At 35.9% G+C, this 13,808-nt stretch overlaps 1 protein-coding gene across 1 annotated transcript in view; it reads right to left on the bottom strand.

Moving 5' to 3' along the window:
- The window catches only part of LOC123685985 (myosin light chain kinase, smooth muscle-like), a 376,864-nt gene that overhangs the window by 40,888 nt on the left and 322,168 nt on the right, over positions 1–13,808 (bottom strand). The window contains exon 3 of the mRNA XM_045625883.1: positions 10,757–10,911. Within this exon, the coding sequence (XP_045481839.1) occupies positions 10,757–10,911 (155 nt within the window). The remainder of the gene's footprint in view (positions 1–10,756; positions 10,912–13,808) is intronic.

Here is a 13,808-nt window from a genome sequence, read left to right as displayed (position 1 = left end):
CTTCATCATGTCTCCCGTTGTATTGCGGCCACTTGTCTTTCATTGCTATGCTCAAACTCATTAATTGCGTTCGATAACGATCGCCTGTGATTGTTTCAGTCGTTTTTAACCACTCATAATACATTACGCCGAGCTGGTCTCACCAAATACTGAACATGACCTTGGAACCGTGAATATTCGGTTTGGCCGTCGACGTGGAAGCATGGCCGGGATATCCCTATGATTTTCTGCCCTTAGGATTATCGTAATGAACCCATTTTTCGTCTCCAGTCTCAATGCGATGCAGAAATCCCTTTCGTCTTTGCCTTGAAAGCAGCTGTTTACAAGAAAACAAACGCTTTCCAAAATCTCTCGGCTTCAACTTGTACGGCACCCAATTTCCTTGTTTCTGAATCATTCGCATGGCTTTCAGACGTTTTGAAATGGCTTGTTGCGTCACTCCCAATGATAACGCCAAATTTTGTTGTGTTTGACACGATTATTGCCTCCAATTCTGCATCTTCAAAAAACTCTCTCTCTTCCACCGAGATGCTGGTCTTCGACGACAAAATCACCGTTCTTGAACCACTCTCGGCAGGTTCTTTCACTAATAGTGACCTCACCATAGGTATCTGAGAATTCAATGAGCCCCAGCCGCAGATTTCTTCATATTGAAAATTATAACCTCCCGCAAGTGACGAGAATTTGGCTCGTAAGCTGACATCGAGAATAACTTTATGATACAGACACAAATCGCGTCATGTTTACAAATACGTAAACTTATTGCATGACATCTGCGATCTATTTATTTTGACAAACACTTACTGCTACAACCATTTATTGCAAAACGGCGGAAGCAAAGTTGTACACCTAATACAAAATGCGATATATGGTCTCTCATTATCAAAATCCTCAAGGGAGTAGGTTTATAGGGTCTATCTAATTGGATTTTCACGTTTGTAATTCAGAATTGTTTCCACAGGCAAAAAGATTCCTTAACAGAGTAAAGAAATTCCGGATTTTTTAACCTTAGTTTAGTCAATTTTTCACCTGACGTATGGCCTACAACTGCGTGCAGTTTAGGACATTGGCAGCTTGCCAGTACGTAGCATATGTTTCACATATTTTGTGACACTTTTGAAGGCACTGCTCACGATTTCACTGAAACCACTTCATCTTAAGCCTCACGTATTTCCAAAGATTCGGCATACGAAATTCAATTTATAATTCAACACAGCGTAAAAGGAAAAAAAGATTTCGATAATGAAGTTTTTGTAATGAACAATTCTCGATAAAATTCATCTGAAGAATGCCTGATATCATAAGTGATTTTTGAATAGTATGTGATCATTTTATATTTCTAATTTGAAGTTTTTCTGTCCTGGAACTGAGTAATGTTCTAACAATTTAGTTTTCGAATGGGTGACAAGTTTGTTGAGTTTTATTGGGTGGATGAATAGGCGTATGAAAGTCCCCTGCTTCCTTCGAAATTTTGCGTATAATAAATTTGCCTCAATATTGATCTCAAAGAGCTGTTTAGAATCATCCCCTCACCTGTTTACGGGGCAAAAGACTTAATGGAATGCGGCGATACAGCTGTGATGTTTTTCGGGTATCTTAGTGGTTTTATCGGCGTTTTCATTACATTCTGATACGGGAAGATATTCCCCTTCAGAAGTTCATTCCTGAGAGGAGAACATTCATCAGATTCCCCAGATGATCGTCAACTTACTTAGTCGAATATTTAAAGGGCTTAGACCCCTTCGATCCATCATTTAGTTCGAAAATTCGAAACTGCCTGCCGCCCGAAGTTTCGTGAATAAAAATTGCCAACCGGAAATGTAAATCTTGGCTTCGGATGATGATGATTTTCTTTTTATGGTCCATTATGTTCGAAATAGCATATTACATCGTTACAAACAATGAGCTCCGGGGAATGTTCGATGCAATCATGGTACGGATTTAACGTTCTTGCTCTCTCTTCGATATTCCAATTTTGAACGAAACTAAGTAACAATTTACGCTGATGTGATTGCATTCTGGTGGTATATCGAGTAGAAAATTTTGTGCAATCTAATACAAAGTGACCCCTTTGCACAGAAACTGTGCAGTTATTAGGAAAATAATAATTTTGCAGATATATACAAAAATTCCGAAATGTACGTCTGTCTTTATGTTATCTTAGTTATTCAATTTGTTAACCGTACACTCAATTTGTACAGTTTCAGTTATTTTGAATTTTTTTTGGTGGATATATTCCAATTATTATATTCGAAGACAAAAATAAACCAAATATATCATAAAGATATCATATATCATAAAGATATGTTATTGTGAAGGAATAGACACAACGTTGTCAATTTTTTAATATTTAAATTGGATATCATTCATCAAGTAGACTCATTAGACATTTATAATTAGAAGAAATCATTTATTGATTGAAGGAATAGACACAATGTTGTCAATTTTTTGATATTTAAATTGGATATCATTCATCAAGTAGACTCATTAGACATTTATAATTAGAAGAAATCATTTATTGATTAAGAGTTATTACCAACCAAAAGATATATTTGAAATTTTTAAAATTGTTTTCTCAATTGTAAATGTCGATTTGTATATGTACACTGCGCAAAATAATTAACGCACATTATGGAAATCTCAAATTTATTCTACAACTGAAGGTGTTCTCAATGATAATTATTTTCATCAGAATTATGCATGCATATGTTATCCACTTTCAACGTTTTTCTTCAATACAGATGTTTTTTCCCAGCAGGAATAAAAAAAGATGAGATTATCAGATTTTGAATGTTTTGGCTCCATTCTGAAATCAGTTGTTCTCGATCAATTCTAGTGATCAATAGTTTTTCTTTCGTTTGATTTTCTACACTCGATCGCTATGCAACGCGAAACACGCAATTTGACCCAAGAGGAATGTGCCCAAGCGGTAGTTTTGCGAGAAGAAGGGTGGACATACACAAGAATTGCAGAAAGGTTTGGAGTTTCCCATACAAGTGTGTCCAGAATTTAGCAGCGATTAAGGGAGACAGGTATGAATGTCCGAAGACCAGGAGAGGGTAGACCACGGGTAACAACTGCCATTCAAGAACGTTACTTGAGAGTTTCTTCGTTGAGACTACGGTTTGCAACCGCTCGCCTCCTTCAAAATCAGCTTGAGCAAACTCATGGGGTGCAAATTAGCACCCAGACAATAAGAAATCGCCTCAGAGAATATGATTTAAGGCCTCGTGTCGCGGCAAGAGGCCCAGCTCTTACCCCAGCCCATCGCAGAGCGCGTTTGGATTTTGCGAGAGAGCATATCCATTGGGAAGAGGCTGATTGGGCAAGAGTGCACTGAGCATATCTTTCATGTGGACGTCTGTATACAAGGGAACGTCGATCAGAATGGTAGAGGCAGAATCTAGACTCATCTGTGAAGAGAACTCTTTCCCAATCAGCCTCTTCCCTATGGATATGCTCTCAGTATTCACCAAGTCAATGGCTTCTTCTACACTCATATAGTAGAATGGCATTTGAAGAGCCTACTATTGCAACGGCTATGACCAGTCCTGAGTTGATTTGAAATACAGCAAATTTTCCTGGGAAGATTGAAACCTAGAACTTTCTCTAAAGAACAACTTTGAGATTTTTGTTGAAGATATTACAAGAACTCCATTCCTTGTCACCTTCATTAGATTGAAGGAAGGTATTAATCCATAAAGGTTTGCTAGATTTCAATCTGGCAGTTCTAGTATCTGGGAGGTAAGATATAATTGGAAATAAGTTCGGGTAGAAATGAAATTGTTCTGAAGATTTCTTGTCTGAGACCTGTCTACGAATATGAGGTGGCAGTATATGTGATAGCACTGGTAACTAATGTGAAGGTGTAGATGTAATAGTCCCACTGATAATTCTCAGAAACGTTAAGCTGTACAAGGAAGATATACCCAAAGAAAGCCCAGCATCAGTGGAAACTACAAAAAGGGTATCCAAGAAACTACAGAATCATATAAATCAGCTGATGGAAAATGGAAAACTCAAAACCGGAAAGAAAAGCCAATAATCAAAGAAAAGGAAGGAAAATTGGTCTACTGGTGTTTTCCGGAAAAACTCATAGTTGAGAGAATATCAGGCTGAAATGTTTCATGTGGCAAACCCACAAAATAAGTGGACAGCCTTCAGTATCTGAAGTTAAACGGAAGTTTCAATCTTCAGTAACCAAACGAAAACCCTTAGATAATACCGTAATTCAAAACTCATTTAGAAAATTCGTTTTCCGTTGTTCAAAGTTCAAGGGTTGGGATAGATTTCGATCCTGTACATGGAACTAGCAGCACATAATAAAGGAATGGGAGATTTGACTGACAGTGCTAGTAACCGAAAACTAAGCGAATTTCTAAGGGTGAGTTTACATTCCAATTTAGTGAAACTTCTCGTTTTATCCTTTGGAAAAGAGACGGACATACCTATCATGTCTAGCTACTTTCTAATCTAGAAATGGGCCTGCCTCTGGTATAGTCCCGAACAAATACAACCTTATTCCCCGTTTGAAGAGAAATCTAAATTTGACTCAACAAGTTCAGGTGAATTCCCCCAGAACTTCCATTAAATTGGTAAATTGGGTTATACTGTTCTTTGAACTATAAACTTCTGTTATTTTGCCGGTTCCTTGCGAGGATAAAAAAGGTTGTGAAGCATGTCGTGACTGAATAAACTCGCCCAAAGAATACCATTTGCCTGCTCAACGTTCAATCGAATTATAAGTTCCAGGAAAGCTCGTTCAGCCCTTTCAAGATCCTCGGAATAAACATATAATTTCCGAGAGTTTACTCATTGAGATTTTCGATTCTATATTTAGGCTGCTTCGGTTATTTCATGAACCCACTGCTTTCATAAAAAAAATACTGTTGATAATAGGCTAGATAATTCTCGCCTGTAATATAGAAATAACCTCATTTCGGTAATAAACTCAAATTTCAAGGCAAATTGTGACACGTTTTCTAACCGATTTAAATCGGTTACAACAACAACCTTATGACATAACGGTTGAGTAAATCTATGTTGAAGGTAAATCTATTTTGTATGTATGTAGATCTATTAGGCCAATTGAAAAGTCCTCGGTCTGATGTACAGGTGGCGGTACTAGTATTAAATCCATATGATTTTCAGTTAGTACCAACCCCCAAACGACATGTGTCAAAATTTGACAACAGTCCGATCATTAGTTTGTGAGATATTGCGTTGTGAGTGTAGCGACTTTTGTTATTTGAAAAAAGATGGAAAAAAACGAATTTCGTGTGCTGATAAAATATTGCTTTTTGAAGGAAAAAAATATTGTTGAAGTAAATCTTGGCTTGATGAAGAGTTTGCGGGGTCTGCACCAGAAAAATCAATCATCATTGGTTGGTATGCTAAGTTTAAACGTGGTGAAATGAGCACCAAAGACTGCGAACGCTGTGGACGTCCAAAAGAGGCTGTCACCGACGAAAAAATCAAAAACTAATTTTGAATGACCGTGAAGTGAAGTTGATCGAGATAGCAGACATTGTGAAGATATCATCTGAACGTGTACATCATATCATTAACGAATATTTATATATGAGAAAGCTGTGTGTAAAATGGGTGCCGCGCGAGCTCCCAATAGATCAAAAGCAACAACGTGTTAATGATTCTGGACAGTGTTTGAAGCTGTTTAAGAGGAATAAACCTGAATTTTTGCGTCGATATGTGACAATGGATGGAACATGGCTCCATCATTTCACTCCGGAGTCCAATCGGCAGTCAGCTGAGTGGACTGCACACGATGAACCGAAAAACACAACAGTCAGTTGGCAAAGTTATGGCAATAGTATTCTGGGATGCGCAAGGTATAATATTCATTGATTACCGCCAAAAGGACCAGACCATCAACAGCGATTATTATACAGCGTTATCGGATCGTTTGAAGGATTAAATCGTTAAAAAACGACCCCATTTGAAGAATCAAAGGTGCCGTTTCATCAAGACAATGCGCTGTGTCACAAATCAATGAAAACAATGGCAAAATTGCATGAATTGGGCTTCCACATGCTTCTGCATCCTCCGTATTCGCCAGATGTGGCCCCCAGTGACTTTTTCTTGTTCTCAGACCTCATAAGAATGCTCGCTGGGAGAGATTTAGCGCCAATGAAGAAGTAATCACCGAAACTGAGGCCTATTTTGAAGCGAAAGACAAATCGTACTGCAAAAATGGTTTCGAGAAGTTGGAAGATCGCTATAATCGCTGTATTGCTCTAAAAATGAGTTTTACTATAGTAGAGCAGGGACTCTTCAATTGTCCTGTTAGAAAGCCAGCAGCTCTATGTTGAAGGAAAATCTATTCTGTATGTATGTAGATCTATCTAATCGGTTGAACTACCCAACCAGTAGATTCATCTAGCATTCCGATATACTTTTTTTAAAGATCTACATTATGCATCTATAAGTGCCCTCAAATCTACATTGTACACAGATTTATCTCTTATTATCATTCAATACTCACGTGCACAATGTCAATTTTTTACTATAATATGACTTTTCAAATATATGTTTGAGGAGTAGACAACTGAAAAAGCTTTGGTTTGAGGTTTCCCATGACGTATTTGAAACATTTCATGACATCAAGACTCGTTACTCTATATTTTTCGTCGAGAGTTGAACAATTACCTTTATCAATTTCAGTGTGTTTCCTGAAATTCAAAAGATTTGAAGAAAATATATTCCAACCTTCGTGTGCTTGTTGTGCATTATTCAATTCAATTATGAATTCATTTTTTTCAGAAAAAATTGTTTTGTAGCCAGACGATTTGATCGATAATAATTATTCGAAGGAAATTCCTAGAAGGCAACTGGAGGGTACTTATCGGCAATTCCTTTCAACAATCTTACCCTCTGAGGAGAGGAGTATTCCGTAATAACTTTCAGGTATTTTCATTTATTAAAAATGCGCCCTCATCTGCAAGGCTTTCCGCCCCTAGCAGCGACTATTAGAGGAATTTCCGCGGTAAAAGGGAAAAAGGAAATTTTTCCTGATTGTTTAATGTCGTAGATAACGAAAAATCCGAGATTGCAATCTTTGGATTGAATCCATTCAATTCTATCCGAACCTCAAGGTTACATTTAGCAAAATCCAGGTATTTTCCCCATAATTGAGTAAATGTTTCCTGCATTCTGCTAAACCCACCATCGAGCACCGTCACTAAAATATAGAGGTTGGTTTTTTCTACCGGAATAGAAAGAAGGTGCACTTACAAATCTGGAATGGAATTAGAAAAAGACGGCTTGGAATTTAGTTAAGAGGATTTTCTGAAGAGATATCACCCTTGCTTCCAAGAATATTACAGGTGTGTATTCAATGGTAATAAGTACTTGTCATAATTCTTCTCATGACGATGAATATTCATAAAAATCTGCACAAGGATTTAACAAATATTCACAAGAAAAAAGAAAAGTGATCAAGACACTTTTGAACAGAGCTCGACGTATATGTGTGTTAAAATGACTTCAGGAGCTAGATCACTCGAGAATAATCTTCAGGTAACAGGCCAATTGAAAAGCACTTGGTCTACCATAGCAAAACCCATTTTTTTTAGCAAAATTCGACTTGATTATTCAACATATTGTTGCCTTCGAGGGTGATACAGCGATTATAGCGATCTTCCAACTTTTCGATACCATTTTTGTAGTACGATTTGTCCTTCGCTCCAAAATAGACCTCAGTTTCAGCGACTACTTCTTCATCGGCGCTAAATTCCTTTCCAGCGAGCATTCTTTTGAGGTCTGAGAACAGGAAAAAGTCGCTGGGGGCTAGATCTGGCGAATACGGTTGATGCAGAAGCAATTCGAAGCCAATTCATTCGATTTTGCCATTGTTTTCATTGATTTATGACACGGCGCATTGTCATGATGAAACAGCACCTTTTTTTCTTCGAATGGGGCCGTTTTTTAACGATTTCATTGTTTTAACGATTCAATAACGCTATATAATAATCGCTGTTGATAGTCTGGTCGTTTTGGATGTAATCAATGCATCCCAGAATACTGATGCCATAACCTTGCCAGCTGACTGTTATGCTTTTCCCTGCTTTGGATTCGGTTCATCATGTGCATTCCACTCAGCTGACTGTCGATTGGACTTCGTAATGAAATGATGGAATCCAGGTTTTATGCATTTAAACAGCTTCAAAAACTGCTCAAAATCATTAACACGTTGTTGCTTTTGATCGATTGTGAGCTCGCGCGGCACCCATTCTGCATACAGCTTTCTCATGTACAAATATTCGTGAATGATATGATGTACACGTTCAGATCATATCTTCACAATGTCTGCTATCTCGATTAACTTCACTTTACGATCATTCAAAATTATTTTGTGAACTTTTATGATTTTTTCGTCGGTGATAGCCTCTTTTGAGCGTCCACTGCGTTCGCCGTCTTCGGTTCTCATTTCACCACGTTTAAACTCAGCATATCAATCAATGATTGTGGATTTTCCTGGTGCAGACCCCGGAAACTCTTAATCAAGCCAAGATTTTGCTTCAACTGTATTTTTCCCTTTAAAAAGCGATATCTTGTCAGCACACGAAATTCGTTTTTTCTATTTTTTTCAAATAAAAAAAGTAGCTACACTCACAACGCAATATCTCACAAACTAATGGTCGGACTGCTGTCAAATTTTAACACGTATCGTTTGAAGGTTGGTACTAACTAAAAATCATATAGATTTAATATTAGGGACTTTTCAATTGCCCTTATATATGTGGGTTAAAATGACTTCAGGATTTAGATCACTTGAGAAAAATCTTGTGGTATAATGGTAAATCTCGAAACGAATCAATCGAGCATTAAGAAAAGAGCAATAGATAAAACTAATTTAATTCCTATTTTGCTGCGAGACTGTGCGAAGGATGAATGAACATCGAAGTCTGAAATATTCTCAAACATTACGGGCTTCGACACACAAATTAATTTGGAAGTTATCGAAATATACAACCATTCAAATAACAGAAATGGAATAACCCGAGTTTTAGAGTACTGGACACTAGTGGACAAACTCTGAACTTTTTCAGTGAGTGCAATTATTTGAATAGTAAACTCAACTGAAAGAGATAAACAGATAAAACTTCTTTCAAAGCTGGAACATCTACTCTGAGGCTAAAACAAAATGCTGATAAATATAGTCATACATGGTGATAGTATCCCCAATTTATACCTACGAATTGTTAGCCATCCAGCTGATCAACTTAGCTGATAGATCTATATAAGTATATGGTATAGATATACAGGTTCGTTAAATCGATGGAAATTGCTTGATTTGGTGAATCAACTGGACAAATATTCATCCAAATTGTATAGGATCAAAGTCAGAAAGGAATATACAGGGTGGCCACTTTTTCAATGGGTTTGTATTGGTAACTTTTAAACCATATGAGTTAGAAGGTCGGTCAAATGGAGAAAAAGTTGCATGCATAGAAGCATTATCAAGCAGTTCAAACAAATCGAGATTATCAGGGCCGGTTATTGAGATATCATCAGAAAAGTAAATTCTGTCATTTTGATTTTTTTTCCCACTTTATTTCAAATATTATCAAAAAATGATATAGAAATTTTTTATTCGACAGTAAATTGTTCTCAATTTGATCTAAACAGATTTCGTATCCAACGTTTCGTGTTCTCTGGGCCACCCTCAACCTCATTTTTTTTTAATACGGACCTGTATATTTTATGACACTTTTCGAAATAACTTTTAACGCTGAATTCAACGATATATCATACAATGTCATTGAAAGTTGATTTTCAGGTGATTTTGACCCTTATCCAAATTTCTTTGGGTCGGATCTGTATTACATTTAGGTACCTTTAGTTTAATTAACAACATGCAATACATTCCGATGAGAAAATCAACTTACTCATCTTGAACTAAATGGAACATATCAGAATCAAATCAAGAAACAAGTAATAATTATTTACATATTTCAATTCATTATAATTGAACGAATTATCATTCAATGAAAGAAAAATCGAATGATTATTCGAAAGTAAATGAAAATGAATGAAGTAAGTGTTCGAAATGTCCATCATTTTGTAAAATGCACTTAACGGTTCTGGAACCCATACTTTTTAATACATTTCCTTATTTCGTCTTCTTGAATACATTCTCAATATTCTCACGAGAAATCACTATTGTTGGATTTGTCATTTGTTCCGTTGAAACAAATTACAGAATCGAACTTTATTTTGAAATCATTACGATATAAGTTTTGCAAGGCTTGGTATTCAAATTTAAAATCATTGTATTGGCGTCTCTTGTTTATTTTATTAACAGCAGTTTTTAATAAATTGCATTCACCATCAGAGCCGACCCAAAGAAAATTGGATAAGGGTCAAAATCACCTGAAAATCAACTTTGAATGACATTGTATGATATATCGTTGAATTCAGGTGAATGGTCCTGAACTGTGGTATTATCTGATAAAATCCAGTATTTTCTGATGAAAATTCAGTGACAGTTGGTTTCGCATCAATCCTTTCGATTGGAAAAATGTGGACACATTGAACATTTCCTCAGGCACAGTATTAAAGGTTAGATACATCAAAAACGCTCAAACTTACGATTCAAGTGCTTAGCCTTTGAGAAAGGAATTGGAATTCAGTTAATAACATCCAAAGAATGAAATAAATAATGAACAAAAGATGAAGATTACACAAAAAGAAACCTGATTTTATAAGAAGAATTAAACTATATCACAATACTTACGGCTCTATCTCCAAGGTGGCCAACTCTGCAATGAAGATGGGCAGTCTGACCAACCGTAGTTGTCACTTCCCTACGGGTTGTGTTGTCGAAATATGGCTGCGAAAAAGCCTGTTCCCAGTAGGGGTTGCTATGCTCTGAGCCACCCTCACTACGATCTGAAACAAAGACAAATATTAGGGTGTAATGTGGTGAATCAACAGAGATCTGATTCCTCCAGGCCGTTTGATAACATCCATGCACTGTTGGATAAGAATTCTCTCAGTGTAAATGGGGCAGATAGGCCTAAGAGTTACCACAAACAGATTCTGTTTACTCTTTCATTTGGAGAAGGATGAAATTAAAGCAGTGGAATTATGGAGAAATATATGATAGTTTAAATCACTATCCCAGATGATTTTGGATCATCTTCTAGTTAAAGAAGTTTCCATAGGGTTTAGCGAAATGACGTTGAGACTTAACTCAGGCTCTGTTTGAGAAGATTAGAAAAATTTAATTGGGAAATCACTGACGTGAAGTCAGTAGCTTCAGTGCGCTTGTTGTAATTCGAATTCATATGATTTTTTTCATGGAATTTCACATGAACCTTTGAAGTAGAATAAGAGTAGCCAAATGACATACAATGAAAATAAGAAAACATAGAATTATATGAAAATTTCATCACGATTTCATCTTAATTTGGAAATAATTTCTTTGAAGAAGTGTGAAGCATTAAAGAATAATAAATGCAAAACAACAAAACTCAAGACCTTCAAATGGAAACCTACTTTTTTTATCATTTCAGTCGATTCTACTTACAAAAATGGTGGGGGTCACTTCAGCAAACCCTATACCTAAAATGAATACTTTTAGAGGTATCGAGGAAGAATTCAAAATGAGGAAAAACCATGTGGAGTAGTCGGTGATTTCCGGAAAACACAGAAAGAAAATAAAATTCGATGTTTTCATAACTGAATTTGACATTTCAAGTATTGTAATGAATTATTCGTAATTGAAAATTGTATTGGTTTATAGATTTCTCAACAATCCCAATGAAAAATTACCTTCAATTCATGAAATGTAAAATTCAGTTTTATCCAAACATTAGTTTCTTACTGTGAGGAATTGCGGTTTTTCCTCATTTAAAGTTCTTCCTCGATAACTCTTCAATTATTCATTTTAGGTATAGGGTTTGCTTAAGTAAGCCCCACTATTTTTGTATGTAGAATCGACTGAAATAATAAAAAATATAGGTTCTAATTCGAAAATCTTGAGTTTTGATGAATTTGACTTGTCCAAGTTGATGATCTTTCTATAGAAACTGTGTACATTTTATATCCAAACCGCAGTCTTATGATACTATATACAGGGTTTCCCGGGAAGAATGCGACAAACCAATACCATAAATTAAGGTCATCATGGAGGACCCGTATCAAGATGTTTCAATCGCCTGAGTGCCTACGTTGGGGATATACAGGGTGATGTTCATCTTATGAGTGAAATTTTACAGTTCAATAACTCTTTAACTAATCTACCGAATAATTTCAAATTTTGAAGTTTTGTCACCCTTTCCTATCGCCTTCCTTCAATATTTCTGAATTCGAGTAAATCAGATCCGGACTAGGAAAATTTCAGACTTTTCCTATTTTCGTGAATATTGGATCACCCTGTACATGAACATTATGATTTTTTCCCATTTTCGGAACCACAAAGAATCAATTCAAATTCTAAATCTCGGCTTGGCATGGTCATACAGGGTGATCAATAAACATTTCCTTATGAGTGAATTTTTTTTTAGTTCAATAACTCTTCAAGAAATCCACCGAATAATTTCAATATTTCAAGTTTTGTCGCCCTTTACTATCGCCTTCCTTCAATATTTCTGAAATCGAATAAATCAGATCCGGACTAACAAAATTTTAGACTTTTTCTATTTTCTTTAATATTGGATCACTCTGTACGTCAATATCATGATCGTAAGAATCGCAATAACTCATAAACCATTGAGTTTTCACTAAGCTATAGCACATTGCTGAAATTGTCATCGAAAAAGCTATCTAATGATGTAATGTAATTAAATGTATTATTATTATGTTCAAATAAATATTAAATGATATACTGGGAGTGCCATTTGAAATAAGGACGTAGTAGTCTGTTTCTGGTATAACCGGAAGTTTTAGAGATTCGAAAATATTTCAGGGAGACAGATCGTTGCTTCAAACCCCAATATGAAAATTTTCAGCTCAAAATTATGATAAGTTTTCCATAAACGTCTAATAGGCCATCCCGGTGAATCACCCTGTATAATATGACATTTTTCGGTCATCCTACGAATAATTGAAATATTGCAAACAAATCAGTCCGTTCTTCGAATGTGGTTCAGATGGTTATTAGATCGATAATTTTCCCTGCAGTGAGAGCTTAAACAGCTGCATATAAAAAACAAACTTCATATAAACACACAATTATACGACTTAATTTTTTAACGTTTATTGAATTTGTACAATTCAGTCACTTATTTTATCATTTTATTTGAAACGGATTTACAATGAGAAAAAGCCAATAAAATAAAAATTAAAAGAGTTTCCCACATAGCCAAATGAAAAAGAAGAGATATATTCTGTAGAATTTCCTACTTCTTTTCATTGGGAAATCTAGATTATTATTTCCCAATATCGGGGAGAGCATATGACAGACATCCCCTAGTCAATCCCGCCTTCCCTATAGATAACTTCTATCTAGGAGATATCTTTTATCTAGAGCTTCATTTCCCCCAAGTCTCCCGAGGGGGGGTGGTGAATTTCCAAGACTGGAATACAGGGCAAAGTGGAAATTCAATTCACGTTAGAATTAAATTATTCATTAGTTCTGGGGGCAACTATTTCATAAAATTTATCGTCTAATTTCAACTGAATTAGCGTTTGTTAATTAGTTTCAGAACTAATGCTTATCTAAATTTTTTATCGCCCTTTAACGCTCATACCGCTCGGAAATATTTGCCCCGAAATATCGGAAGAGTGACGTGACGGTAAATTTACGATTGTTTCCATCGTAAAATGGAAAAAGGAAGTGTGCC

Source organism: Harmonia axyridis, chromosome X (assembly GCF_914767665.1).
Source record: "Harmonia axyridis chromosome X, icHarAxyr1.1, whole genome shotgun sequence".
Classification (NCBI taxonomy): domain Eukaryota; kingdom Metazoa; phylum Arthropoda; class Insecta; order Coleoptera; family Coccinellidae; genus Harmonia; species Harmonia axyridis.
This window is presented reverse-complemented; position numbering and strand designations above follow the sequence as displayed.